Genomic DNA, 25,885 nt, shown 5'->3' with positions numbered 1-25,885 from the left:
ATAAATCCTATTAGCTATAAAAGGATGAAATATATATAAAAGTAAGGCCTGTAAAGTTTAGTGAAGTGTGAGAATTTGGTGAGAGGGAAGAGGAAAATTGGAAAAGAATATGAGTTATGTACAAATTGTAACTAAGGAAAAAAAATAACTTTTTATCAATGACAATAAGAACAACAACTCACTTTAAGATTTGATGCTGAAGCTCAAAAGATGCTGACAAATTAGTCACGTGCGACACAATTTGTGCAACAATAGACACGGTTAAGGACTACTTTGGCAATGTACTTTTTAAAAAGGACATATTTGTCTTTTAAAACAAGTCAACATGTCAAATTCATTCTGCCGAATCTTCCGAGTCAGCTCAGGATGATTAACAGACCTTCCACTGAACACTTTTGATTGCATGTACTTACAGCTGATGAAATAATAGCTATGAAAATGGTTTTCAGTGGGGGCTTTCGATTTTTCCAGAGTAAAAGCACACCATTTTTGCTTTTTCTTAAATTATGAAATTGGCCTCTATTCCGTTGTATGGATATTTCAAAACCTGGGAGGGAAAAATCCAAAACTATTCATATAGTTGATACCTGGATACCACAAGATGTTACTGTGGAAATATTATGTTGTTGTTGTTTTTTTTGGATGAACTGGATCTTCAAACAATGTTTAACTTATGACTGAGAAGTTACCTTGATCTTAAAATCTTTTTATTTTGGCCAGTCCAAGGAGGCAGCAGCGCAGCACCTTTGTAGAAATTTCCACAACTCTCTGGGATTTCTCTCCACCTCTCCACCCACCAGCTCATTTCCCACCCTCCTCCAGTCCATTTCCTGAGTCCCTCCCTTACGTCATGCGTTCCCCGCCCCTCCTTTGTACTGTCCTCCATCTTTCTCTGTCCAACAAGCTGGAAACCTTCTGCTTTTCTTTTCCATCTTTGCTCCCTCTTTTTAATCCCCTCCAAATATGGGCAATGTATATTTGTTGAGATACAGTATCCCCGAGGGACAGCAGGTCCATGTGTTCACATACAAGAGAGAAAAAAAAGTTACATTAACCTTGTCCAGAAAATGAAAGGAATTTTGTTTTTGTTGAGGGAGAGAGAACCACGCAGACAAAGTGAATCACTGCGGAGCGACAATGCTGCATAGAGGCTGGAGGCGGGGCCTTCACCTGGACCGAGACATACAAGGCGGCAAGTCAATCACGTTGTTGCACGTGCCGCACGACAGCAACAGCGTCTCGCTCTGAATTGTTAATATTTGAAAAGTCCATGAAGAACTCGTGTCTCCCGGCAGCGTTCAGGTTTCTGGTTTTCACTGCTCTTCGATGAAATCAGTGATCCAAACCGGATCGTCATCAAAACGTGAAAAGAACTGTGTGTGACGTTTTGCAGTTTTAACCCGTCGTGCCCAAAATTCAGAGGTTCAAGATTTAAGGGACTTTTTGTTATCTCTTTGTCATGTGAATGTATGAATTTGATATGCGGTCTGTTTATTTTGTGCCTCTCTCCTGTGAAAGAGGTGGCTGAGCCCTGAGGAAAATCTCTCGATTGACCTCGATCACATGATCACCCGTGCGCGGCCCTTTTTTTCTTTTTGTAAACTAAAAGCATTCCTCCTGTGCCCGTGTGACGATATTTTCTTTTGCTATCAGCATTACAGAACTACGATAGTCTGCCATCACTGATAAGAAGTCACCGACACAGGCCAGCCAAAGGGCATGTGGGTTAAATAACTCTTTTTTTAGCCAGCTGCCCACTCCAGTTCAAGGATCAAGCAGATTAAATAAACCTATGAAAGGTGAAAACCAAGTTCATTTTACTATAAAAATGGTGAGCCAATTTTTTTCCACAAAGGTGAAGCGCACTCATAGTTCACAGAATTTTTGAAAAAAACATGTTCAATAAGTCAGAGATATGAGGTTCAATTAACCAGAGACTACATGCTAATTATCTTTTACAAATTACAGTTTCTCTACAGTGCAGTCATTCAACCAGTTCAAATCAGAACAAACCATGTTCTGTACTGGTTTCAGAGTGAAACTTTAATATTTAATATATATATATATATATATAGCAGCAGCATATTTGACCCTGAAAGACAGATTGAACGGAGCTCATTTTAAAACTCTCCACTCGTTCATTTCTTACACATCAGTCATGCATGAAACGGAGGCCTGCAGGGGCAGTTTTTTTTGTTTTGTTTTTTAACTGCGGTCATTTATAATCATTAAATTCCCAGTGAGGTGACTTTAGTGTGGACAAATAAAGTGAAGTGCGAAACTGTAACATATCCTGCCTGCAGTCTATTACATGATCTTAGTCACAAATGTTACATAACCACGTTTGAGGGATCGTTACATCGACAACGCAGTTATCGATTTGTCTCGGTCATTTTCTTTGTTTGAATGATATTCTGCAGAACACATCCCGTGGATATTGTTTATGCTCTTCTGCGTGTGACACTTTTCTTTATTGTTTACTTATATCTCTCTTGAAGTTCTTCAATTTTTTTTTTTTTCTTTTACTGGTTCAAAGAAGAAAAACAAAAGTCACGCGCAGGCTGCTGGGGTCACATCATCTTTTTTTTTTCAGGACTCCTTTCTTGCGTTAATAATCAGTCTTGCGGAAGTTTTTCTGTCTGCAGTACATGACAGCGCGATTGGTCCTCTGGTGGTTGCACATGTAAATAAACGCCTCTTCCATCTGAGATGATGAATGTCAAGACAACTAGAAATCCCAGGCAATTTGTGAACGTCTCTGTGAAGTGAAACTCATTGGATCCACTGCGTTGACTGTAACTTAAACAGTTTTATGTAAAAAAAATTTTAAAAAAAAAATGTCACTGATTTATCATACTGAAGAAAAAAAAAAAAAAAGAGAAATCTGTCAAATTAAAAAAAAAAAACAAAGTGAACACCAAGTGCACACACTCGTAAAAATTCATGAAAACACACAAAAAAAAGCACTGATGTCAACCACTGATTTGACGTATTTGACTTTGTCAATATTGTAAATGTGAGTAAAATATCCAGCTCTCAGCGAATCAGTGTGTCATTTGTGTATTTCTGTCGATGACTCTCAACTCGGCCGAGTTCGGATCATTGGCCTTCGGGGCTGTTGACATTCATGAGCACACAGAAGACAAGGTCTCTGTGTGGGCAACGCAAAGAGGCCGCAAGTTCATGTTTCCGAGGTTCCGAAGTGCGTGTTTGGATCTTTTTTTTTTTCAAGTGGACGTTTGCATTCGATTGTTTCCATTTTCAAGTCTTGGACATTTTAAATGTACAAGAACAAGTGTGACACCGCAAGGACAGGTCAGGTCACATAAGGTCACGATTGTACAGCAGAAAGCAGCAACAAAGATTAGAGCAGCGATCAAGCAGTTTTAAATGTGGGAGTCGTAGCAGGCGACAGAAAGTCTGGCAGCAAGATTACGCCTGGAAAGTCCAGGAAAAGCTGTTCAGTCTTAAGAATCCTCTCAGACAAGGTTTAGATCATCACACACATTTCAGAGGATGTTATATTGACTTCCATTCATTTCTTGGAGGCTTACCGAACCATTAACATTTGTCTAATGCTAACCTTAAACAAAGCTTTCACGCATAAATGTAATGATTAACATTATGGGGACTTGCTTTTTTGTGCCCCCCCCCTCCCCCCTCCCACACACACACACACACACACACACACACACACACACACACACACACACACACACACACACACACACACAGTGTGACTGAGTAAAACTCATTTATGTCCCCACAACTGGAGTAATACAAGTGTAATAGAAGTACACACACACACACACACACACACACACACACACACACACACACACACACACACACTGCATTCATTCCATTCAATATTAAGGATCATCTGCAGAAAAACGGTGACACAGCGACGCGGTTGTTTTCCAGTTTCAACATGAAACCACCACGACGCCTTTTAAAAGAGCTCTTTGGCAGAGACGGAGATCTTTGTTGTGGCCCGAGGCTGACAAATGCAAGAGTCTCTTTTTCATCTGCAACTCCGCCGCCGAGCAGTTCACACATGAAGATTGAGTTTAAACAGTTAATTAGACTGATACCGTTTTTTTTTTTTAAGATGATTTATTACATTCGAAATTAAACATGACATCAGAAGCCTTTAAAGCTTAATATGTGGATTTGAATAATTAACCTTCATTATTTCTTTCTGTTTCTGTGACTACCGTGGCTCGGAATGCACGTTTACACGTGTAAGAGGTTTGTCTTGTCTTTTTATTTTTTTTTATTTTTTAAAGGCAATAACAAATGAAATCGTTTATTGTCATTCGTCTCACATACTATAAAACACTTTACAATGAACCACGTCATGCAGGATCCCGTCATGTAGACACCCAGTTGACCGAAGGTGTTTAATGAGTTTCCCAACATCGCAGAATCAGACATGAGACAGCAGAAAAAGGATGACCAAGAAGAAATGTTTAATTTCAGACACAAAGAGGCAACACGTGCAGCAAGCAATTTCCTCCCTTAAAAGAAAAAAAAAAATTGTCTGATTTGGTTAAACTTGAGTCCACATTTTGTTTTGGCTTCACTTTGTGCCGCAACACATCCGATGTTGACAGAACTTTCCAAAGCCAAAGTTTTCTGTTGTCTGACTAACGTTCTTCTTGAGGGTCACATACAATTCACCCAGTTGTTATGAAACTGCACATTTTTGATTGCAGGTTTTTGGCACTTTTGACCTAAAAGCTGGGGAAACTCTGCTGCTGCTGGGATTCAAAGCTTCAGAAGAGCTACTAGATGCAGTTTATGAAGAGATTGTTTGATCGACTTCTGTTTTTAAGATGAAAAATTCATTTGGAACCCTCTTGAAATGGTAAATATTGTTAATTACTGTACATTATAATGACGTAGTCATTTGTTTTGATATTTTGTTGGCTAAATCTGGTCAATACAGAGTCACAAACCCTTAAATGATACACAAATTCTGTGGTAGCTCAGAAAATAAAATGTATTCTCCATCTGAGTAGTTTTGACGGAGGAGTGTCAATACCGCAAACAGACCATAGAGGTCTCTGTGACTCTATGATTACCACGTAGGAAACATGTTTGGTTTTTGTTGTTGTTGTTGCTGGTTTTTTTAAGTGTACATTTTTTTTTTTTTTAGCTCTGAAGTGAAGGAGGAGCCTTTAGGATGTCAAAAATTTTAACAACAACAGTAAAAAGACAAAGGGAGGAAAATCCTTATGTAATGTTGTAAATAGCTTTGCAGTTAGTATACCAACTAACACTGACTGGAGAAAACAATGAGAGTAATGAAATGTGATGTCATTTCCCTTTGTTGTCTCTTTCCACAGAGTGGAATTCATAAATTATTGATTCAATATGTGTATATTAATAGCCTATTTATACACATGTAAATGTGTGTTATTGATGGAATTTTTTTTGGAGGAAACATGCATCATTTTTTTTTACAAGTGGTTATGCAAGTAAAGAGGTTTTTGGGGTATTTATGAGTCTGCAGTGTTAAAATGTGGAGAATTGGGCAACGGGGTGAAAAGGTCATTTCCCATTTCACTGTGATTTCAGTTGTGGTTTTGGGACAGTTAGAAAGACCTGATGGCTGCAGGCAGAGTTTATGTGGTTTGGACGAAACATTTCACGTCCGTCCTAATCAGTGACGAGGTCATCTGAGAAAATGCAGTAAAAAAAAAAAAAAAGAAAAAAGAATAAAAGAAAAAGAAAACAGTTTTCATTCTCATTCCACACTGCAGTTACTATTTAATAAATGAAGCTATATTTTTCCTTCTTGGGCAGGTTTCAGTGATTTGATATCATAAAATAAACTTTTAATTCAGACCCGGTTGGTTTTCTTTCATTTGACGCACATTCACAAATTGACTGTATTTTTGTAACTCCCGATGGATCAAAAATGGAAAAAAAAATGAGCACAGTTCATTGTTTGAATTACAATGTCAACAAAAATCAGTTCTCGTAAAAAAATAATACGTTTGGTGGTGGGGCTTTTTCTAAGCCAGACTTTTGGGGTAAAGCCGTGCAGCTCATTCATAAAAACTAATGAATTATAATTAAATTGCATACTTTATGAAAGTGACCTAATAAAGACTGAATAGGCTACATATTTTTGATGTAAATCCTCACAAATTACACTTAATAGGTAATAGTTTTGACTTTGTTAAAATTTACTTCTTTTTTTTAATTCTTAGACAGGCCAATTATTTTGACATTTTATCTCCTAATTCTTACTTTGAAAGTCAAAAAATAAGATAAAAAGGCCATAATGTGACAATAAATCATAACGTTATGCAAAAAGTGTCAAAATTGAACATAGCCTACTAGGATTTAATTTAGCAAGGATCGAGACGATATGAGATTTAATAACTGATAAAGCAAAAGTTTTTGCATCACGAATTAACTGACATTTTTTCATTTTGATTTCATTTGTAGGCAGTGAGTTGATTTGTTGGTTTTGTTTTAAGTCTGTCTTTGTTGTACAAGGAGTTTTTCCATTCCTTTGTTTATATAACACTTAATGCAGCCTACTGTCGTCCTTTTGTACCATAAATAAACTTCATTCAGTATCAATGTGTGCAGAGGATACACCTATTCTTCTTCTTCTTCTTCTTCTTCTAACATCCTCTCAGAGAGTGAAGTGTGGAAGCAGAGACAGCAGACCAAACTGAGAGGCAGAATGACTAAATCCTTAAACTGGAGCCTCCATAACATCCCGGTTCACCTTTAATGATGATGGGATGAAGAATTGTGGGAGAAGACACACGTGACTAAATCCGGCGAAGTGCCGTGGGCTGCCGGTCATGAGAGTCGAGGAGGGAGACGGAGATGCGGAGCGTTTCTGTCAGGTAAGAATCGCGCTTTTCTGCCTTTAAAACTCTTAATGTGCTGGGGTTTTTTTTGGTTGTTGTTTTTTTAGGGGGGGAAACATGAAACATTTTTTTTTACTTCATGGGGTCGGAAACAAATATTTGGGGTAGCGGTTCAGTGTTTTTTTTTTTTTTTTTTGACGATGGCGTCGAGTGCTTGCGCAGATCAATCAGTTTCACACGTTATCACGGAGATTCATGTTTTTAATGATCCATGTGGGAGAAAGTAGTCTGGAAAAGAAGGGTTGTTGCAAGAGGGGATCAGAGAGGCTGACCGCCTGCAGCGGATCACCTGTAGATTTCCACAGTCCCACTAATATAGCAGCGAAGCAGCTGATTGGCTGGAACAGACGCGACCGTGCAGGAGACAGTAAACCGGGGAAGTTGTTGGAAAGCACCGAATGGATGATTCCTGTGGAGGCTAATGACAAAAAAAAAAAAAAAAAAAAAGTTTAACATTTTGGATCATAGTCCCACGATTGGTGTTTTGTGAATTACATTTTTTTTTTTTTTTTTTTTTTTTGCTGTAGCCTGATTATTTATTCTCACCCAGTTAAGAACTATTCTATGTCACTGTCTGGCTGTTGTTTGCCAAGAAATAGCCAAAACCATTCAACATGTTTTTTTTTGTTGTTGTTGTTGTTTTTTTTTTACATTTGTTTGTTTATTGCAGAAATGAAATGTTTATTAGAAGCTGGTGGGTTCATGCTGTGCTTATAGGCTAATTGCTTCCGGGCTCTATAGGGCCATGTTTGAATGCACCAAAAGACACTAAGATTTGGTATAAATGTTTCTCATTTCAGGCTTCGCCATTTCACCGTTTCCAGTCTTTATGCTAAGCTAAGCAGTAACCGACTTTGTATTGAATAATCTTCCCATCTGACCCTTTGGCAAGAAAGCAGGTATTACAAATCATTTCTTTAAGTCAGACAACCCAAATAGTGACAGATGACGTTTTATGCTTTTTAAGTGGCAGTTTAAGGTGCTGTAAGCAATTCTTTGGCGTCTCTGTTGGTTGCCAAGCAACTTCATTCAGCAATGTTTACATGCACTTCACTGTCCGTTGGCTTTGTATTGTGAGCCGATTACTTAAATGTCACGTGGGAAAGCAACTGGGTTTTTGTCATCAGGATAGATGTTTAAAAGAAACAATTTTTCGAAGTAGATTCGTCCTGCATCTTTTTTTTTTTTTTTTTTTAATTTGGGCCATTTGTACTATGTGCACACATGAACCTATAAGTCTATGTCAGACAGCAAAATAACGGCCTTGACATCAGGGTGTCAGAATCAAAGGTCCTTTCATGTTGCGGTACATCATTATATTTAAAAATAGTTCCATCTATAGGCAGATTTAAATAAATAAATGCCACGAAGGAGCTTCCAGTTAAGACTGGGTAATACGGACAAATCAAATATCATGACACCTCGATATTGCAATAATATTGTAAGGGATGGCTATTGGTGCTTTCACAAAATATACCCAAATAAATAATCATCAGTAGTGGATACGATGACTCGGTGGGGAAAATAAGTATGCGGCGAGAACGGTTTGGTCGTTTCAGAAAGTTACATCACTTTACTGTCCAGGAAATGCTCGTGATATTACAATTGTCCAAAATCGAAGACAATATCTGGTCTCATATGACATTTTTGGAGTAATATTGGTCATTTTTCCGCGTTCTAGCCGTCGAAAGAAAGTGTCTTCCTTCGCCGAATATTTGCTACGCTCGGGCAGATTTGTGCCATAACAATGAGGCAGCAGCATTTTTTTTTACGTCACGACTGATTTTAAGTTTAAATTCCAGGTTGAGGTGGGGGGGGGGGGGGGTAGATGGACACGACCTGATTTGACTTTTGGCGTCGGCGGCATGTCAGCGAAGGCTTCGGCTCTGGTTTCCTTCCCGGCGTCTGCACGGAAGCTACATGCCAGCTTTAGGGGGCTCCGTAAGCACCGCCAGTCACGACAAGAATGTCGACAACTTCACAGCTCGGTGCCAATTCTCCTCATTACTGTCGGCGGTGTCCTGCTAAAACAACACGTCTTCATTCTCCGGGCGATCGTCAGTAGAAGGAGCTGGTCAGCCGACCGCGGAAGCGTACGACGTACAGTACATGTGTCGTCCAGCTGCAGGAGGATATTTTTGGTCTGAGAAACCATATACGAGATAAACGCCGCACGGGGAAGAAAAAAAAAATGTCCCAGCCTATGAAGAAAATCAGCCGTCTGGTCGGTACTCAGCCGACATGCACAGCGAGGTTTTCCTGTCGAGTGTTAAATCTGTCAGATTGAGTTTGATTGGTAGCTGATGTTTGATTAGTCGCTGACTTGAAATGTCGAGCCGTGTGCATTACCATGTTAATGTTGTCACAGGAGCCTTTGACATTCTTTTGTCTGGACTTTTCGAAAGGTTTTCTTATCCGAAGTCTGACAATCGTGGCTTTTCTCTTTCCGTTCCATTAGTTCTATTTTTTTTTCTCTCCTTTTTTTTGTTTTTTGTTTCTTTTAACAATGTATTCACTTAGAAAATGAAAGTGTCAGCAGCTCTGCTGTGAACAGGCTATTATTACAGTCTCACAATTGTAACTGCATGTCCTGGGTCCTATTAATCATGATGTTTTTGGTATTCCAATGAAATTACTTCACATTTATCACGTATACCAAACATAAATATATATATATATTTTTTTTTTTAGTGCTGTGCATGTGTACGTGGCGTGCCACCATAAAATGCAGCGTAACAGTGGAAACTGCTCAAAGCTGATTAAATAATGGGGGTTGTGGGGAGGGGGGGGGGGGTTACAGAGGGTAGTGTGATTGCTTGTAAAACCAAAAATGACATAATTACTGTAATTCTTGAAGGCAATTTTCAAACTATGCGCTTCCAATGGCCGTGGCTTTCTGAAGTTTAAAGGTGCTGTTTTACCAAAAGTTCCAGGAATTTTAATTTCCTAAGAACTTTCTCAGGCATTTGTGATTTGCATTTTTTTTCCCTGCAGGGGGAAAAAAAAAAGAAGTGTCCTCTGGTGAGTCAAAAGCACAAAAAGCCTGTCGTTCATTTGAATGTCGTCCTTTGGAAAAATGCAAAGCAAAACCTGGACTTGGTGGTCGGTTCCTCAAAATCTTTTCCCTGATCATTATCTGCAACCTACAACCAACCAAAGAGCTTGTTTGCAGCTGTGTTTTCTTTTATATGCAGGATGTAACCGTGCTGCAGGAAATACTACAGTACTGTAATGTTAATTTAGACCCTGCTTCCTTCAGTGAATGTATAAAATGTTGAAAAATTGACAGTTCTCAAAACTTCCCAAATTCAAAGATGAAGTTTTTCAAATTGGATTTTTTTTTTTTTTTCTTTTCAATCGAGTCAAAAAAAAAAACGTATTTATATAATACATTGCATTTATAATGACATAAAACAGACGTGACCGCCTGTCTAGAAGCCGGACGTCACAGATTGCTTGACATTTTTTGTTTGACCAATAATGAATGACACAATTAATCACGTCAATGTGATATTGCACGCTTTGCTGACGACAGCACAACAGCAGGGCTAACAAATAACTTTTACGAGAGAAAACTCGTAAAAACGGTGCCTTCGCAGGTAAAAAAACGCAGTGTTTGAGGTGAAGTAATGCCCCGTGACTGAACCTTGACCCCAGGTAACCCCGCCCACCTGTCAGCTGTAGAGTCGCTCACAGCCAACGCCAAGCCCTCCCTCCCCCCGCCTCCCTCCGCTCTCGCTCGGTGCATGTCTTGACATGCCGAGGAACACCGGGGGAGGGTGGAGACATGAAGAAAAAAAAAACAAAACAAGAAAAACCGGAGAGCATGACAGGCTGAGAGAGAGAGAGAGAGAGAAAGAGAGAGAGAGAGAGAGAGAAAGAGAGGGAGGTGTGTGGTTCGAGTGGAGAGAAGGAAAGAGAGCCTAGAGGGTGAGAAAGGAAAAGGGAATTTCATGGTGAAGCTGCAGTTTGGGGTCGATGCTCAAAAGAGAAGCAGGACAGAAACTGAAAGAGGAGGAAGGACCCTGGCCGCCTCTGCTCTACGGAGGACGAGTCGTAGTGGTGAGATACGGTGTCATTAAATCCGTGGAAGAAAACACGCTGTCACTTTTATCTCTTGACTCGTCCCTCTTTTCTTTTTTTCTGACAGAGCAGCTCGGCGATTCCCCGGAGAAAGCATGGTGAGCGTTGACAACCGCGACGCTTCGAACCCGGCAACAAAGAGACCGAGATGAATGAAGGAAGAATCGAGAGGTGCAACATCTAGCTGACTTCTCTTTTCTCTGACTCTTTTTTTTTTTTTTTTTTTTTTTTTTTTTGTCTGACTTACTCCTCAAGAGCTCCGGTTGGAAGGACAGCTACCGATAATAATAATAATTGCCTGATGCAACACTTTCAGGAACTGGCAGGTTGAGGAAATACCCAGAGCTGTTACAAACCAGCTCCAAACCAACTTGCAGTTCTGCTGGGGGGGTGGAAGGGGGGAAGCCAGAGTAGAATTACTGGAGGAAGCATGGCATGTGAAGTTCAGACCCCAGAGTTGTCCCCTGGACGTCAGGCCCCCGGGAAGAAATGAGCAGCAGCGGATTTGGCGGCAGCTCCAGCTTGCTGCGGGGCCGGCGCTTCTATTGCCGGGAATGGGCCCTGGACAAGCTGCGGCGCTGCGCGGACGCCCGCTCCGCGCCGGGCCAGGCGCCGGGGCTGCTGGTGATGGGGGGCCCCGGCGCCGGGAAGACCGCCGTGTGCACGGAGGCGGTGTGGCCCACCTCCAAGGCAGGGCTGGCGGTCGGGCTGGCGCAGCGCTGCCTGGCCTACCACTTCTGCCAGAGGGAGGACCTGAGGAGCACGGTGCCCTGGAGGTTCGTCCTGGGCCTGGTGGAGCAGCTGAGGGCCTCACCTCTCCTCCCTCCCGGGTACGAGGAGCTCCTCAACAGCCCGTCCGCATCCTCCGCTCTGGAGCCTCTCTCCTGTCAAAGAGACCCAGACGACACCTTCAAGAGGTTTGCATCTCATTTTTTTTTTCCCCGTTCGTTCGTGGCCAGTTTCTTTTTTTCGACGTGACAGTCACACGGTTTTATATATTTCTGAATCAGATTTGAGGAAAGCTGCCAAAAGGTGCTGTAACAAACACGAAGCCCATCCAGGCGCGCGGCGTGTACGTGCATGTCCGAGTGCGTGGCTCATTCCCAGCTCCACACGGCATGACTCGTGTGCAGTATCGCAACCTGCAAAAGCTGATACCGTTGACGACAGCAGGAGCAGCTGAACGAGTTTCCATCCCAACACGTGTCGGTTAGAAAAGCGCTTTATCAGATTCAAGCATCAGAGAAAACAACCCGGTGGAAACCTGCTCGGCACCTTAGTTTTGTTGTGTAAATGCTGGCTTTGAGCCGTCGGTTGTTGTTGTGACCACAAACAATGAAGCCTCGTCGTTTACAGGTTGAAACCCTCTCCTGATAACGATGCCACCCGGTCTGTGACGATCTTAATATCGCCCAACAGGGATGCCATGAAAGTGGATTTGTAACCTGTTGCTCGGTTGACTGCAGCTGAAACCTTAAAGTCTAACCGATTTCTTTTGTTTTTGTTTTGACCTTGTAATGGACTGACCTGTATGAAACACCAGGATATAGCAAAACACCACCATCTTAATTTCAAATTGTTTCTTTTTTGGCCACCAACAGTCTTAAAATGTTGAGATATTTATTTTCCAGTGATGAAACCAAAAGAAAACCGGTAAAGGTTTGCCATTTTTGCTTGACACGTGACAGTTAATCATCAAAATTGTCGCCGATCGATTCATTGTCGACAGTTTCTAAATTGATTTTTTTTTTTAGTGTAGCTTCATTTATATTGAGACAATCATATAAAATGATGTAATCCTAAATCGATGTCTCTCGACACACTCCTTGATATATCGATATACCTATATCACGATATGACATTTCATTGCAGTGAGCCATGTTCCACTGCTGTTTTCTATAATGCGTGTAAAACAGACTATTTAATTTGTGGTTTATTTTTAATTGCTGTTGCTCGGCAACTGAATGTGTTTACACGAGGCTCATATTCTGTGATCATATTCTGCATACAGCGTTTACATGAAACACTAAACAATAATCTGATTATTTATATCCCCTTATGCATGACAAATACTTTATCAGTATCCAGGTTGATGATTTCTGAATGATATTTGTGCAGGCGTCTGCGTTTTTTTTTTTTACAAACACAGACGAGCAATTTTGAAATCGTGTGTCTGATTCGCATGTTGCCATCGAAAATGAAACCATTTTGGCTCACAGCAGGAACAGCGTTATTAAATGATGACATAATGTTGCAGATTATCCCTTTTATTGCCCGCCGCAGAGTAACAAGAAATATTAAAGATAACGTCCACTTTGATGTCAGGCTGTTTTGGCATCCACATAAAGTAGTGTGCCAGCCATGACTGCCCTCCTGCAGCCTGAACACCACAGACTTGGATAAGTCAGCATTTTCCATGCTTTCTCCCATCCAATCTGCGTATTTCATCACCAAACCTCAGTTTCCTCATCCTTCCAGAAGTGAGACGCCTTTGTTGCCTCCATTGTTTGTGTTTCTGTTGCATCACTTGGCTGAAGCTGAGTGCAGGTATTCGCCAGTGGTCAGAAACTGAGATAACGTATTTCCAGGCAACAGGATCTTGGGTGTCTTTTGTTGTACTCCGGCTATCATTTTCGGATTGCCAAAACTGGGATAAGATAGGGCTTGTCCAGAATTCTAACCCCCCCCCCCTCATCATAACAGCGATACTCAAGTCTGTGGAAAAGCTTATTCCCTAAAGTAATGACAGAATTATGGTCCAGCTCCACTGAAAGTTTATTAACGGTGATATCTGAATCAGCTACACTGTAATAAAACACCCATTTATGTATAACAAACCTCCTCATTCAGAACAAACAGATGAGTTCAGGACATCATCATGTTGTGAGAAAAAGATCCACGAAAGCTGAAGGTCGACAAGTTGAATGGAGGTGATTCTACAGGTGGCAGCAGACCACAAAAAAACAAAACAAAACAAACAAAAAAGTCTCCGAGCCTGTAAATTTCAAACCTCGTGAAGCCGGGACAGTCGCAGGAAAAAGGCGGCAGCGGCCATTCTTCCTCTTCTTATATTTATTCCTCCTCATAATGCGGCCCATTCACGGCGCACACAATGGGCCTCCACTGTGAATGAATGCTACAGTGTTATTTACGACACAACATCCTTTCAGAGAGGAGGAGAAAAAAAAAAAAAAAGAAAGAAAAAGAATAAGAAAAAAAAAGAAAGAAAAAAAAAAAAGAACAAAGAGGTGAAAAATGCCTCCAGTGCCCCGGTGACCATCTGAGCACCAGTCAGCGAGGTCACCCTGCTCTCCGGGACTTTTAAACACTCTCCCGGTGTGTTTACTCTGCCATGAGTCGGAGCCCTTTTTACACCCCTCCTGTGTTTGCTCTCCTCTGCTGTGAAGTACCGAGCCGGATTCCACATTCCCGTCGGACTGGCTGAGAGCCAGCAGCCGTTTGTGTTCGGAGCTCTTTTGAAGGGGGGTGAGGGGGGTGGGGGGGGTGGCGGAGAGTGGGGCTGTGCCGGGCGAAAACTCCTCCATGGGAGAACGGCTGTCGACGAACCCGACGAGACACGGGCTCGAAATTGGCAGCGAAAAGGGCACGTACGCGCGCCGGCACGCCTCGGGCCGGCCGGCGGGCCGGCAGCAGCTCACCGCGGTCGGTCGGGTCATTAACTCTTCGCCCGACTTTGACGTCGTGCTGCCACTTCTTGCTTTGCAAACTTTCTGGAGCTGAAGTTCAAAAAAAAAAAAAGCCGGTCTCTCCGCGTGTGAATTTCAATCGCAGCTGCAGAAACTGCTGCGCGTGTTACCGCCTGATGGATTGTTTCTGTCAGTCCATGAAAAAAAGGAGAAAAAAAAAACCCATGTCCACTCGTGCTTTTGAATCCTGATCCATTTCGAGTTCACATCGGCACATTGAGTTAAAGTGAAAGAGATCTAAGACGACTTTTATGCACACAAATGATGCATAAATGTAGGAAAGGCAAAGGCACAGAGGGAAAAGATGAGGCCGTTGGGAAGGTCACCAGTTTCCTCAGACGTAGGCCGTTGTCCAGGTTTAGGAAGACAAACTCTACGTGTCTGAAACCACAATGCGTCAGCTTCACGTCCCGCGAAACACGAACTCATCACGACCCTCTGCCAGTTCCGCAAACGCGTCACGACGCGTGAGCTCGGGCCGACGGGTCGCTCAGCAGTTGGACCGCTGCGATCGTGATTGACTTTCGCCTCGCTGCTCGATCGTCTCGCGAACCTTCGGGAAAACGACTGCTTACTACACGCGTCATGAGATCAAACTGGACTTCCCGTGACATCGGTAATGACAAAACAGGTCGAACTAGAATAAAATAAAAAAAACAATCCAAAAAGGCGCCTTGTACTGAAACTTTTTTTTTTTTTTGGGGGGGGGGGGGGGGGGGGGGGGATAGTTGCGGGGTTCAATGACGATCAGGTCACAAGCGCAGCTCGCCGCTTTTGGTTTTATTTTTTTTATTTTCATTTTCCACTCACACGCCTTCGAGACCACATACGCGTTGCCGTGGTCACCACACGATCTTTCATATTTGTACACAGGCACACTGTAAAAGAATGTTCATTTTTTACTCGTACGGGCCGTTTTGCCCGACAGCTCGCCGTCGGCAGACAGCTGACATCCTGCGGCTGACCCACTTTGCCCCCGCACCAACAAACTGTTGCGCGTACGAGTAATCCCGATCTTGGGAGACGTCAGTTTGGCTTTAGAAACCTTCACATCTTTTAAATAGTTTGGTAGTCGTCTCCACGACGTCGAAAATGAAACGCATTCTAGCTGAGCTGAGCTCCCGACCTCGGCCCCGTAGCGTTTCTATACCATTAAATACCGGCGCAAGTAAACTCCTTCCGTCTGCTGGACGCGTTCGACCACGTGTTAGAAGAATCGAGTGAGAAAATATACCAGGGAATGCAGCAATGACGAGAAAGAACGGACAAACAAACAAACAAACATGAAACCACACGCACGCACTGGCAAATACACACAAAACAGTTATGAAATAAACAAGTCCAATCAAACTTCTCCGGCGTCAAAGGTCACTCTCAGACGTGCGTCCGGGACGGTGTCGCTTGATCGAAGCGGAAACACTCGAGCAACTAATAAAAGGTTCATAACGCTTCCTCCTCCGCAGATCTGACAGCGCGGCCGCCGAGGGAGTGTCGCTTTTAATCAGATGACTCAAGCACACGGCGGCATGATAAATGATAAGCTCGTCGTAACCTGGATGTTGCCGTCTTCCCAGGTCAGGTTTTTAATCTGCTTTTAAACGACGATAAAAGTCGGGGCTGTTTCATGCGGTTTAGGGGCTCGGGCGATCGAGGCTGTAAATGTCTGGAGAGGACGAAGTCGTGACGTAAAGACTTTTTTTTATTTTTTTTATTTTAGGTGCGATCATTACTTCTCCTGAATTATTCTACAGCTTTGATAAACGACAGTTTTGATTCATCATACGAAGCCAGACGCTCTCAGCCTCTCATACATATGGCGATGTGCTGCTTTACTACCATTTAAAAACATCGCGGATTTAATAGTTTAGGGTTTTATACGGTCGGCTGAACACGTTGACCCATCTGAAGATCCCTCTCCGGGATGTCAGAAGTTGTGTATTTAAGTATTAAATTTGTTTACTAAATCACAAATTGAAAAACTACCCTTCCAGAAAAAGCACTTCGCAGAATTTCACATGTATGTTGCACCATGGTGCGACGCGTGACGTGAAAACATTTCCAACGTATTTTCCCTACGTCGTCACATGTTAAAAACAAGTAGTAAACATACATGTGATCACACGTGGAGAACATGGGGAAACTTAAGTTGCATCCATGAAGAGATTTTTTTTTTCTTTTTTCTTTTTCCACCTTCTCTGAAAGACTGCCTAACACGTGACACGTGAAAGTGCCGCTTCTTAACCTTTGAGCAGGGAAATGGAAGCACGTGTGCTATTTTCAATACATTCATCCAACTAACTAGACTAGTTCACTAATTGAGTTATCATGAGCTGAGCCGTTTCTGTATGTGGGCCGCTCGCCTCCCCTGAATGTTGTGTGCGTGCGTGGACATTTTAATGGAGCGGCCGGTTGTGACTCAGATCACATCGTGTGTTGTAAATGTACGATTTCACGACAGGAGCTCAAACTTGAAATGTTTCTGGGTCGTTTTCATTTGCATCATTTTCAGTCTAATCATTACCGATGACTAATATTCTTTGATGTTGAAATGTGACGCCCCACACCCCGGACGCAGGCGGGAACCCAGAGACGGATATTTTGTGGTTTCTCATTTCGCTGCCGTTTGATTTAAGTCTCCGAGCTTCAGTAATAAGCCAGAGTAAATGGAACTTTTCATGCGTCCGTGGTGTAATGGCTCTGTTTACGGCTCGGACGACCTCTTCCCCCTGTTTTATAAACACTTCTGGAAGCTTCTTGGCAGTTGCATGTTCCGCATCGTTAACGCTGGTCGGTCTGCTGCTGTTAGCCGTAAGAAACACGTGCAGAATACCAACGCAGATCACTTTGAGGCTGTTCTTATTTATTTATTTTTTCTGCACTTGACTTTTAAGAGGTTGAGAGAAATCGTCTTTGATGACTAAAGGTGACTGGACCTTGTGGTCAGTTTTAAACACAGACATTAACACTCACTAATAACAGTGCTGCACGCACGCACGCGCACACGCACACGCACACACACACACACACACACACACCCTGTGTTTTTGTGGCAGGATATATATATGACTTGAGTTCAGCCCCCTGTGTGACTCGCTCTTATCAGGCTGGTGTCACAGGTTAATTACTGTTTGTCACCTTTCGAAGAAGCCTCTCAGATGCAGAATTAAACCAGACCTAGTGCATCCTCTCAGGGTACAAAAACCCAAGACAGTCCATCAAGAAACGGTAGAGACATTTAAGTCTGAACCAAAGAGGTGAACTTACCAACAGGCTGACAGGCTAAACATTTTACCATCAATTTTGCCTGTTAATGAAAAGGTCAATGTTCTGAAACGAGTGGTTGGTGGTCTCGAGGTTCTCATCAGTATATGGTAAGTCAGTAATCCAGTAACTACTGCTCCTTACCTGAGGGAGGACGGGACACAGGTCTGGCACTGCTTTGTTAGGACACGGTGAGCATAGGTTTCTACAATAACTACAGTCACTTTACACTTACCGTAACATTATAGCTCCAGTTGGAAATATCAGTGTTGCTCTCCAGAGTAACTGCTTTAATTCATCAAAGTTGTCCTGGAAGGGGACTCTCTCTCCCTACGTAGACATTAAGGGCTCATTGTAAGAGGTTATTAAAACACAACCATTCATATTTCCAAGCGATCATACACCAAAGAAAACAGACTTTGGGTTATTATATCCCATATCCGCCAACAGAGCCCCCTAAATACTACAAACTGAACCTTTAATGTAGTGACAGAACCTCAACAGAAGAGAGGTAACAAGTGTGCCTGTTCACACACACACCTGTGTGCGTCTGTGTGTGTGTGTGTGTGTGTGTGTGTGTGTGTGTGTGTGTGTGTGTGTGTGTGTGTGTGTGTGTGTGTGTGTGTGTGTGTGGGCGAAGCAGAGGCTTTCAGATGTTCCATTAACCTGAGTCACCATGGATCACCGCAGGGTGTGGGTGCTGACTGCGCGCTTTAAGGTGTAATTTTGTTTTTTGCCAAGTTTTACTGTTTTACAACGGTGTTTAATTGCAGTAGAGGATTCCAGCGCCGAAGGCTCTGCCACATAATGAGGCCAGCTAATGTCAGCCTTTAATTTGAACGAAGGCTGAGAGAAGCATTTTGCTTTGCGTGTCTGTTTACCCAGTTGTGATAGTTTAGTTTTCCTTACAATCTCTTGATTTATGAAATGAAAAAAAAAAAAAAGAAACTCAACATGAAATTGCGTAAAAGTCATAGCAAAAAAGTGCCCTGAATATTCTTCCAAACTGTTTCATTTAGTGTCACTAACTATATGCAAAAAGGTCTGACTTACTGTGTCAGTCAACATAAAAGAAAACACTCACAACGTCTTTGTTCCTTTCAGCTCTCTCGTCCGCCCACCATTCCTGCTGGTTTTTTTTTTTTTACGTCTCTCTCTTAAATGTAATCGCTTCCTTTTGTGTGTCTGCCTCTTCATCTTGTGTCCTCAGAGCAGTGTTGGCACCCCTGTTGGACCTTCCTCCTCCTTCCCAGAATCTGATGGTGGTCGTAGACTCCCTGGACGTCGAATACGGAGCGGCTGAAGGACTTGGGAAGAGCGGCTCCATTGCAGAGCTCTTGGCCTCCAATCAGCACCTGCTGCCCAAGTGGCTGCTGCTGGTGTGCTCCGTCCGCCGCCACAACAAAGCTGTGTGCAAGATGTTCTCAGGTGTGCATGTACTTATGGTAAACAAACAACAACACAAACAATTTTTTTTTAAATTCCATTAAAAAAAAGTACCGCTTTTGAAATACTTTTTATTTCTCGATCATATTTTGTTGAGCTCGCTTTAATTTTGAGCCATTGTTAGGATGCATGATGATATTGTTGACGTCCGCACTAACCGTGCATCCAACGGTTGAGCAACTGTCGTTTAAGAAGTGCAGTTATCTGTTCAATGTTCAATCCGTGGAATTAACTTCGTAAAGGCGTTGATGTAATTGGAAATAGCATCTTAGGTCTTTCGTACTCAGTAAAATAAATCTTTAACTGTAACCGTTGTTAAAAATTGGTTTTAGGGGCTCCTGTGGTTTCCGCTTTATTTGATAACACGAATGAATGCGGGACGGAGGGAGAGAGGTGTTGTTTTGTAAAAGTGGAATCGGATGACCAAATTATGCAGCAGAATGTGTCTTGTCATCTTCTCAGATTTCTTTAAGGCCATTACAAACACTTTCACATTTTAAAAAAAAAGATACCAATCCAATAACCCTACTACAGTGTCATGGCAAAAAAACACAGCATTATATAATTTTAAGTGGGAGACGGACTGACGAAAGAAGTGAAATATAATGGCAGATGGAGAAAGTCCAATAACGAATATGCTTTGGTGTTAAAACCATCTCTTTTCTGTGTCGCAGGTTTCCGTAGGCTCTGTCTGGATGACCTGCGGAAGCCTCCGGCAGTCCGTGACGTGCAGCAGTACATCCTCTGTCGGCTGGACGAAGAAGCAGCGCTTCGCCGTCAGCTCACCCCCGACACGGCCGACATGCTGAACCTGCTGCACATCAAGAGCGGCGGCTGCTTCCTTTTTCTCGAGCGCGTTCTGGACGGCGTGGCAGCTGCGCTGGTGGGTCTGCGGGAGATCCGGGACATCCCGGGGACTCTGAACGGCCTCTACCTATGGCTGTGCCAGAGATTGTTCCCCCGGGGGCTCTTCGTCCACGTCAGGCCTCTCCTCAATGTCCTCTTGGCTGCCCCAAGGCCCCTCACACCCCAGCAGCTTTTCACAGCAGTCTGGACTCAGGAGACCTTCCTCAACCTTCAGGACTTCCAAAACAAACTCCGAACCCTCTTTCCGCTCCTGATCAACGGCCCCGGCGGCACTAAACTACTCTTTCATGCCAGCTTCACGGAGTGGCTCACAGATGTGAAGTACTGCACACAGAAGTACCTGTGTAGCAGAACAGAAGGTCACAGCATGCTCGCCATGGCTCTGACTCTACAGGGACCCCACCTTGACATTGAGGACACTTGCCAGCTAGCCACACACTTACTGTGCTCGGGTCACCATGAAGACAAACCATCATTATTGGCACTGTGGATGCTGTGGGCAGATGTGCCTGCTGTTACTCCCAGCTGCGGCAGAGCCCTTGCCACATCCCTTGCTCAGCTTCCTGCTCCGGTCAGTCAGGATGTCCCTCAGCTTTTAAAGAGAAGTGGGCTCATCTCCCCGTCCTATTTTACAGATGCAGCCCCAAGTGTTGGAATTCATTGCACGGGTGAAGAAGGAACTCATTTAAAGGAAGTATTTGAAAGGGAAGCGTCTATAAAGAAGCTGCGAGACAGTGGAGTGCCTCTGAACCAGCTCAGATCTGCAGATGGACAGAGCTTGCTTGCGAGTGCGGCACACGAGGGTTCTGCTAGTACCGCTAAACTCCTCCTGACACATGGATGTGATCCCTTAATCAGCGATCAACAGGGTCAAACGCCGTTGACTTTGGCTGCCAGGCAGGGTCATGTTAAAGTGTTGTCACTGCTCCTGGAATGGGCCGAGAGCCAGGACCCGGAAATGGCGTCGCAGATGATGGAGCACGTTGACAACGAAGGCTGGACGGCGCTGCGCTCTGCAGCTTGGGGAGGACACAGCGAGGCCGTCCGGCTACTACTTAATGCCGGAGCAGATGTAGACGGATGTGACAGCGAGGGCCGGAGCGCTCTCAGAGCTGCGGCGTGGGGCGGTCACGAGGAAATCGTCCTCACGCTGCTGGACTACGGGGCGCAGGTCGACAAAGCCGATATCAAGGGCCGCACGCCGCTCATCGCTGCTGCCTACATGGGACATCACGAAGCGGTGGAGATATTGCTGGACCGCAATGCCGAGGTTGACTTGGCCGACGGAGATGGGCGCACCGCCCTTTCAGTCGCTGCGCTGTGTGTCCCGACAGCAGCAGCCATCAAAGGTTTTGGTGAGGTAGCGAGTCTGTTACTGGAGCGTCGAGCAAATCCAGGCCACAGAGACCACGATGGAATGACGCCGCTGCTTCTCGCGGCCTACGAGGGCCACGAAGATGTAGTTGAGCTCTTGTTGGAAGCCGGCGCCGACGTAGATGAAACTGCCGGCCCCGAAGGCAACGCCCCAGCTGCAGCTGCTGTTACTCCCCTGCTGGCAGCCGCGGCGATGGGCCACATGAAGACGGTGTCACGGCTGCTTTTCTGGGGAGCGGCTGTGGACGCCATTGATTGTGAAGGCAGGACTGCTCTGTGCCTGGCAGCGGCAAGAGGCAGCGTAGAGGTCGCCCGTGCCTTGCTGGACCGAGGCCTCGACGAGAACCATAAGGACGACCTCGGCTGGACTCCGCTGCACGCTGCTGCCTGCGAAGGCCATCGGGCTGTCTGCGCCGCTTTGACGGAACGAGGCAGCATGGCACGTGTTGGAGAGATGGACATCGAAGGACGCACACCTCTAATACTGGCTGCCCAAGAAGGTCATTGGAGCACTGTCAGACTATTGTTAGACAGACGTTCGCCCATCGACCAGAGAGCATACGACGGGCATTCTGCATTGAGTGCCGCCCTCCTGGAGGGCCATGCTGATGTTGCAGAGCTGCTTATGAAGCGAGGGGCTGATACCGATGTCCGCGACGCAGAGGGACGGCCTCTGCTGTACCTCTTGGTATTGGAGGGTAGCCTCGGCATGGCTGCTCTCCTCATAGAGAAAGGGGGCGTGCCCTTGGAATCCCGAGACTCTGAGGGCCGCACGGCGCTACATGTGGCTTCCTGGCAGGGATGTGTGGAGTTTGTAGACATACTTTTAAAACATGGGGCGAACCCCAATGCACAAGATACAGAGGGGAGACCACCAATGCATTCAGTGGCTTGGACAGGACACGCTAAAGTGGGACGTCGTCTCCTAGAAGCCAGCGGTGTCAATATACACCTCGCTTGCCATCAAGGGGCAACAGCGCTGAGCATTGCTGCTCAAGAGGGACATGCTAACATTGTTGCAATGCTTCTGGAGAGAGGAGCAAACCCCGATCACATCGATAAATATGGCCGCAGTCCAGTCAGAGTGGCTGGGAAACAGGGACATTTTCACATCGTCAGGCTTTTGGAGAGTTATGGAGCCAAGCCGTACCCAGGCCCGTTGCCTAACTCGAGCACTGTATCCCCTGCAAAACCCAACAGGATGCTCTCTTCAGGCTTCTCGGTGAACAGTGGAGGTGAAGTAACAGCTGCTACCTCCTCCTCTTCAGTATCTTCTCCCGGCTCCACTGCCGAACGATTCCACTCCGTGCAGAGCTCCCAAACCTCATCGACCTGCCACTCGCACGCCACGGTGCAAACAGTGCCGGCGGACAGCCTCAGCTTTATCCAGCAGATCCAACAGCACTCACTGCCCCGCAGTCGTAGCCGTCCCTCCACCCTCCCTCCACCAGGGAGCTCGGACGCGGGTAGCCTCCACGGAAGCAGCCAGAGGCGTCCCAAAGACAGCCCTCCTCCTACTGTCTGCACAGTCACTGCCATGGTGCACGGGTGCGAACTGTCTCAGAAAGGCTTGTCGTCTGGACTTGAATATCACGACAAAATGAACAAACAAAGCTCAAACTTAATAAAAGCAGACAGGACTGCTTACACTGGTGGTAAATGGCACTCGGTCATGGCTTCACTTGGGATAATGCCAGGGCAAGAAGGCCCTCTAGGTTCTAAAAACAGAGAGAGTCCTCCCCTGGGCTACCCGTATCGGCTACAGAGCCCACTTCAAGGGGAAGCTTGGGATTCTCTACCCCAGAAGAACATTTTGTCACCTGTTTGCTACAGTTTTAGCCCCATCCCACCTTCGAGTGCCTTGCCAGAGGATGTTATGGTCACTATGACAACCACAGACCCACAGCTTAATCTCAAACAGGCCATCAAACTGCAGTTTGAGGGTCCCACCAGTGCAGCCTTATACAAGAGAGAGACACCCCTGTGACAGGTACTCAAAGTTTATCAAGCAAAGTTTTGTATTATCTTAGAACATTTACAAAAATGTAAATATTAATGACAACATCCTTGTTTTAGGTGGTGAAAACTGCCCTGTCCTTGAACCCACCAAAATATCCAACTCCATGACTTACTGTGTTCAGATGAGAGAGGAAGCGATCCTTTTCTCCACCCCCTTCGGAGAGGAAGAACAAACTGAATGACATTAAAGCTGACATTCCTGCCTTTCCGTTTGCCTGTTGCGTGTGCTGAGCTGAGCTCCCGCAGACAACATCATGCAGATTTATTTAAAGTGTAAAGACTACTGTGTGCATGTTAAAGTTGGATGTTATTTTCTTTGACCGGCACCTGTTTGATGAAAAGGCCTTTTGTTATTTCTATTATAATTTATTTGCCACTATAGAACTGAGTTTAGAGACATAAATGATTATCGAGACTTTACTGTCTTCAGAGTGAAAGGTTGAGTTCGTTTTTTTGTGTGTTTTTTTTCTTGTCTATAATTCCATTTTATAACATCTTGTTTAAGAACTTTAAGCTCGTGGCCTTGATTTTTTTTATTTTTTTTTTTTTTCCCCAAGTCTTTCATGTTTGCTTTAAACTAGCCTGCATCTCCGGTAGCTGGTCCACAGCTGACAACCAAAATGATCTACAGAAAAGCAAGCTTACCAAAGCCTGACCCTCTGCGGGTTTATGATACGATGCAAACTATAATACAGCCAAGTTTACTGAACCAACTTGGCTCTCTCACAGTGGGTCTGTGAGCAAGCAGAAAGGAAAATGAAAATTGGACCATTAAAACTGAGGGTGGAAGTGGGAGGGTAATTCATTCCAAACCGGTGGCCTGAAAAAAAACATTCTAGTTCTTGATCATTTTTCATTGCATTATTATTCGATTACATTAATGAATAAAATGGAAAGCGGTGCTATAAAATTGTCTCCCTGTGCTCTGTGTGGTTATTTGTTAATGTGTGTGGAGGTGTGTACTGTAGTTGCACGTCGTGCACTTAACAAATAAATGGATAGCTTCTAACGAGGTCGCGTTGTGCTGAGATGAAGGTTTCTGTTGGCCTGGGATTATGAAAACAAATGCTTTTGTACAATTTTTAAAAAAAAACCACAGGAAAGGAAGGCTCTCGGAAGATACTGACTGAGGTGCTTTGAATCTACAGAACAATGAATGGTGCTCAATTATTTTTACAGTCAGTTGGACATGGCCTGATATAACGCTGGGTCTCAGCAGGTTAGAACAGTTCTCTGATGCCACTTTTCTGATATTTTTGTGGTTTAATACAGCCCTATTTGAGCTTATGCTTCCATACTCTGTACCACTTGTACAATAAGTCAGTGTTTTTAAGAGGAATTCAGTTCATTTCAAAGCTAAATGTGTCTGTACTATGTTACTGCCCTATCTTGCCATTTCAGTTGATGTACAGTTAATATTCAACATTAATCCTTGCAATTGGCTGGTGTTAGCTGTTTTTTTTTTTTTTTTTTCCCATGTGATCGAACCAAAGCTAATCCAGATGCGGGGGACTTTGGTTCTCCGAAACCAGACACCACACTACACGTGATGTCATTAACATACCTTCCTGAATTCTCACAGATGACAATCTACCCTTTTGTTCGTATGTTATGGCGTTAAAGTGACAGGCAGAATGCTGAAAATTACGATGTCACCGTGAAGTTGACCTTTGACCTTTTGGAGATACAATGCCATCACTTTTATTCTGCAAAAACTGACAGCCGTAACAAATTATTTGATGCCTGTCATTATTGTCATTCTGCTCTCAGAATGTCAACTTTCAGGACATTTCAGTGCTGCTGTATGGGAATTTTTTCAAATGCGGTACGAACGTTCACTCGGACTCAAAGATGAACTGATTCGATTTTGGTCGTCAAAGGCCACTCAAGAATTCCTGCGCTAATTATGACAAAATTTGACATAAAAATCTTTTAATAGTGATCATGTCACATTTGGTAAGATACTGAATCGGTGAAATCATCTTGGGTGTCCACCTAGTGGTGATGTGTGTCAAGCATCTACGTTTTAGAATTTGTAGATGCTTCACAACAAAATCCATATTCGGATCATCGTCAACTCTCATATGGCTTCATCTTCGTGTTCTATCAGAATCACATTTATTGGCCTAATTCCACTAAATGAGACTAGACAGACATGAACTGCAACTTGAGTGGTCGGCAACGTGCATACAACCGCAAGGCGGTAATTCTAGTTTCCACTCTGGCGAG

At 44.0% G+C, this 25,885-nt stretch overlaps 1 protein-coding gene across 3 annotated transcripts; it reads left to right on the top strand.

Annotated features, from left to right (window-relative positions):
* The first annotated feature begins 6,808 nt into the window (after positions 1-6,808).
* Positions 6,809-24,583, top strand: ankrd50l (ankyrin repeat domain 50-like). Of its 3 annotated transcripts, none has more exons than XM_069154351.1 (5): positions 6,809-6,875; positions 11,050-11,899; positions 19,161-19,378; positions 20,071-23,627; positions 23,714-24,583. In XM_069154351.1, the coding sequence occupies exons 2-4, from the start codon at positions 11,472-11,474 to the stop codon at positions 23,622-23,624; spliced, it is 4,200 nt and encodes a 1,399-aa protein (XP_069010452.1). In that variant the 5' UTR covers positions 6,809-6,875; positions 11,050-11,471; the 3' UTR covers positions 23,625-23,627; positions 23,714-24,583. The 3 variants fall into 3 exon arrangements, with proteins under 3 accessions (XP_069010452.1, XP_069010453.1, XP_069010451.1); XM_069154352.1 differs by lacking the exon at positions 6,809-6,875 and adding an exon at positions 10,354-10,961 and having other exon boundaries at positions 11,055-11,899; XM_069154350.1 differs by lacking the exon at positions 6,809-6,875 and adding an exon at positions 10,354-10,961.
* The last annotated feature ends 1,302 nt before the right edge of the window (positions 24,584-25,885 follow it).

The sequence above is a fragment of the Embiotoca jacksoni genome, unplaced genomic scaffold (genome assembly GCF_022577435.1).
Source record: "Embiotoca jacksoni isolate LCO1_2020_lvr unplaced genomic scaffold, fEmbJac1.0.p SCAF_2, whole genome shotgun sequence".
Taxonomy (NCBI): Eukaryota; Metazoa; Chordata; class Actinopteri; family Embiotocidae; genus Embiotoca; species Embiotoca jacksoni.
The sequence above is the reverse complement of the archived record's forward strand: the minus strand, read 5'-3'. Positions and strand labels throughout refer to the sequence as shown.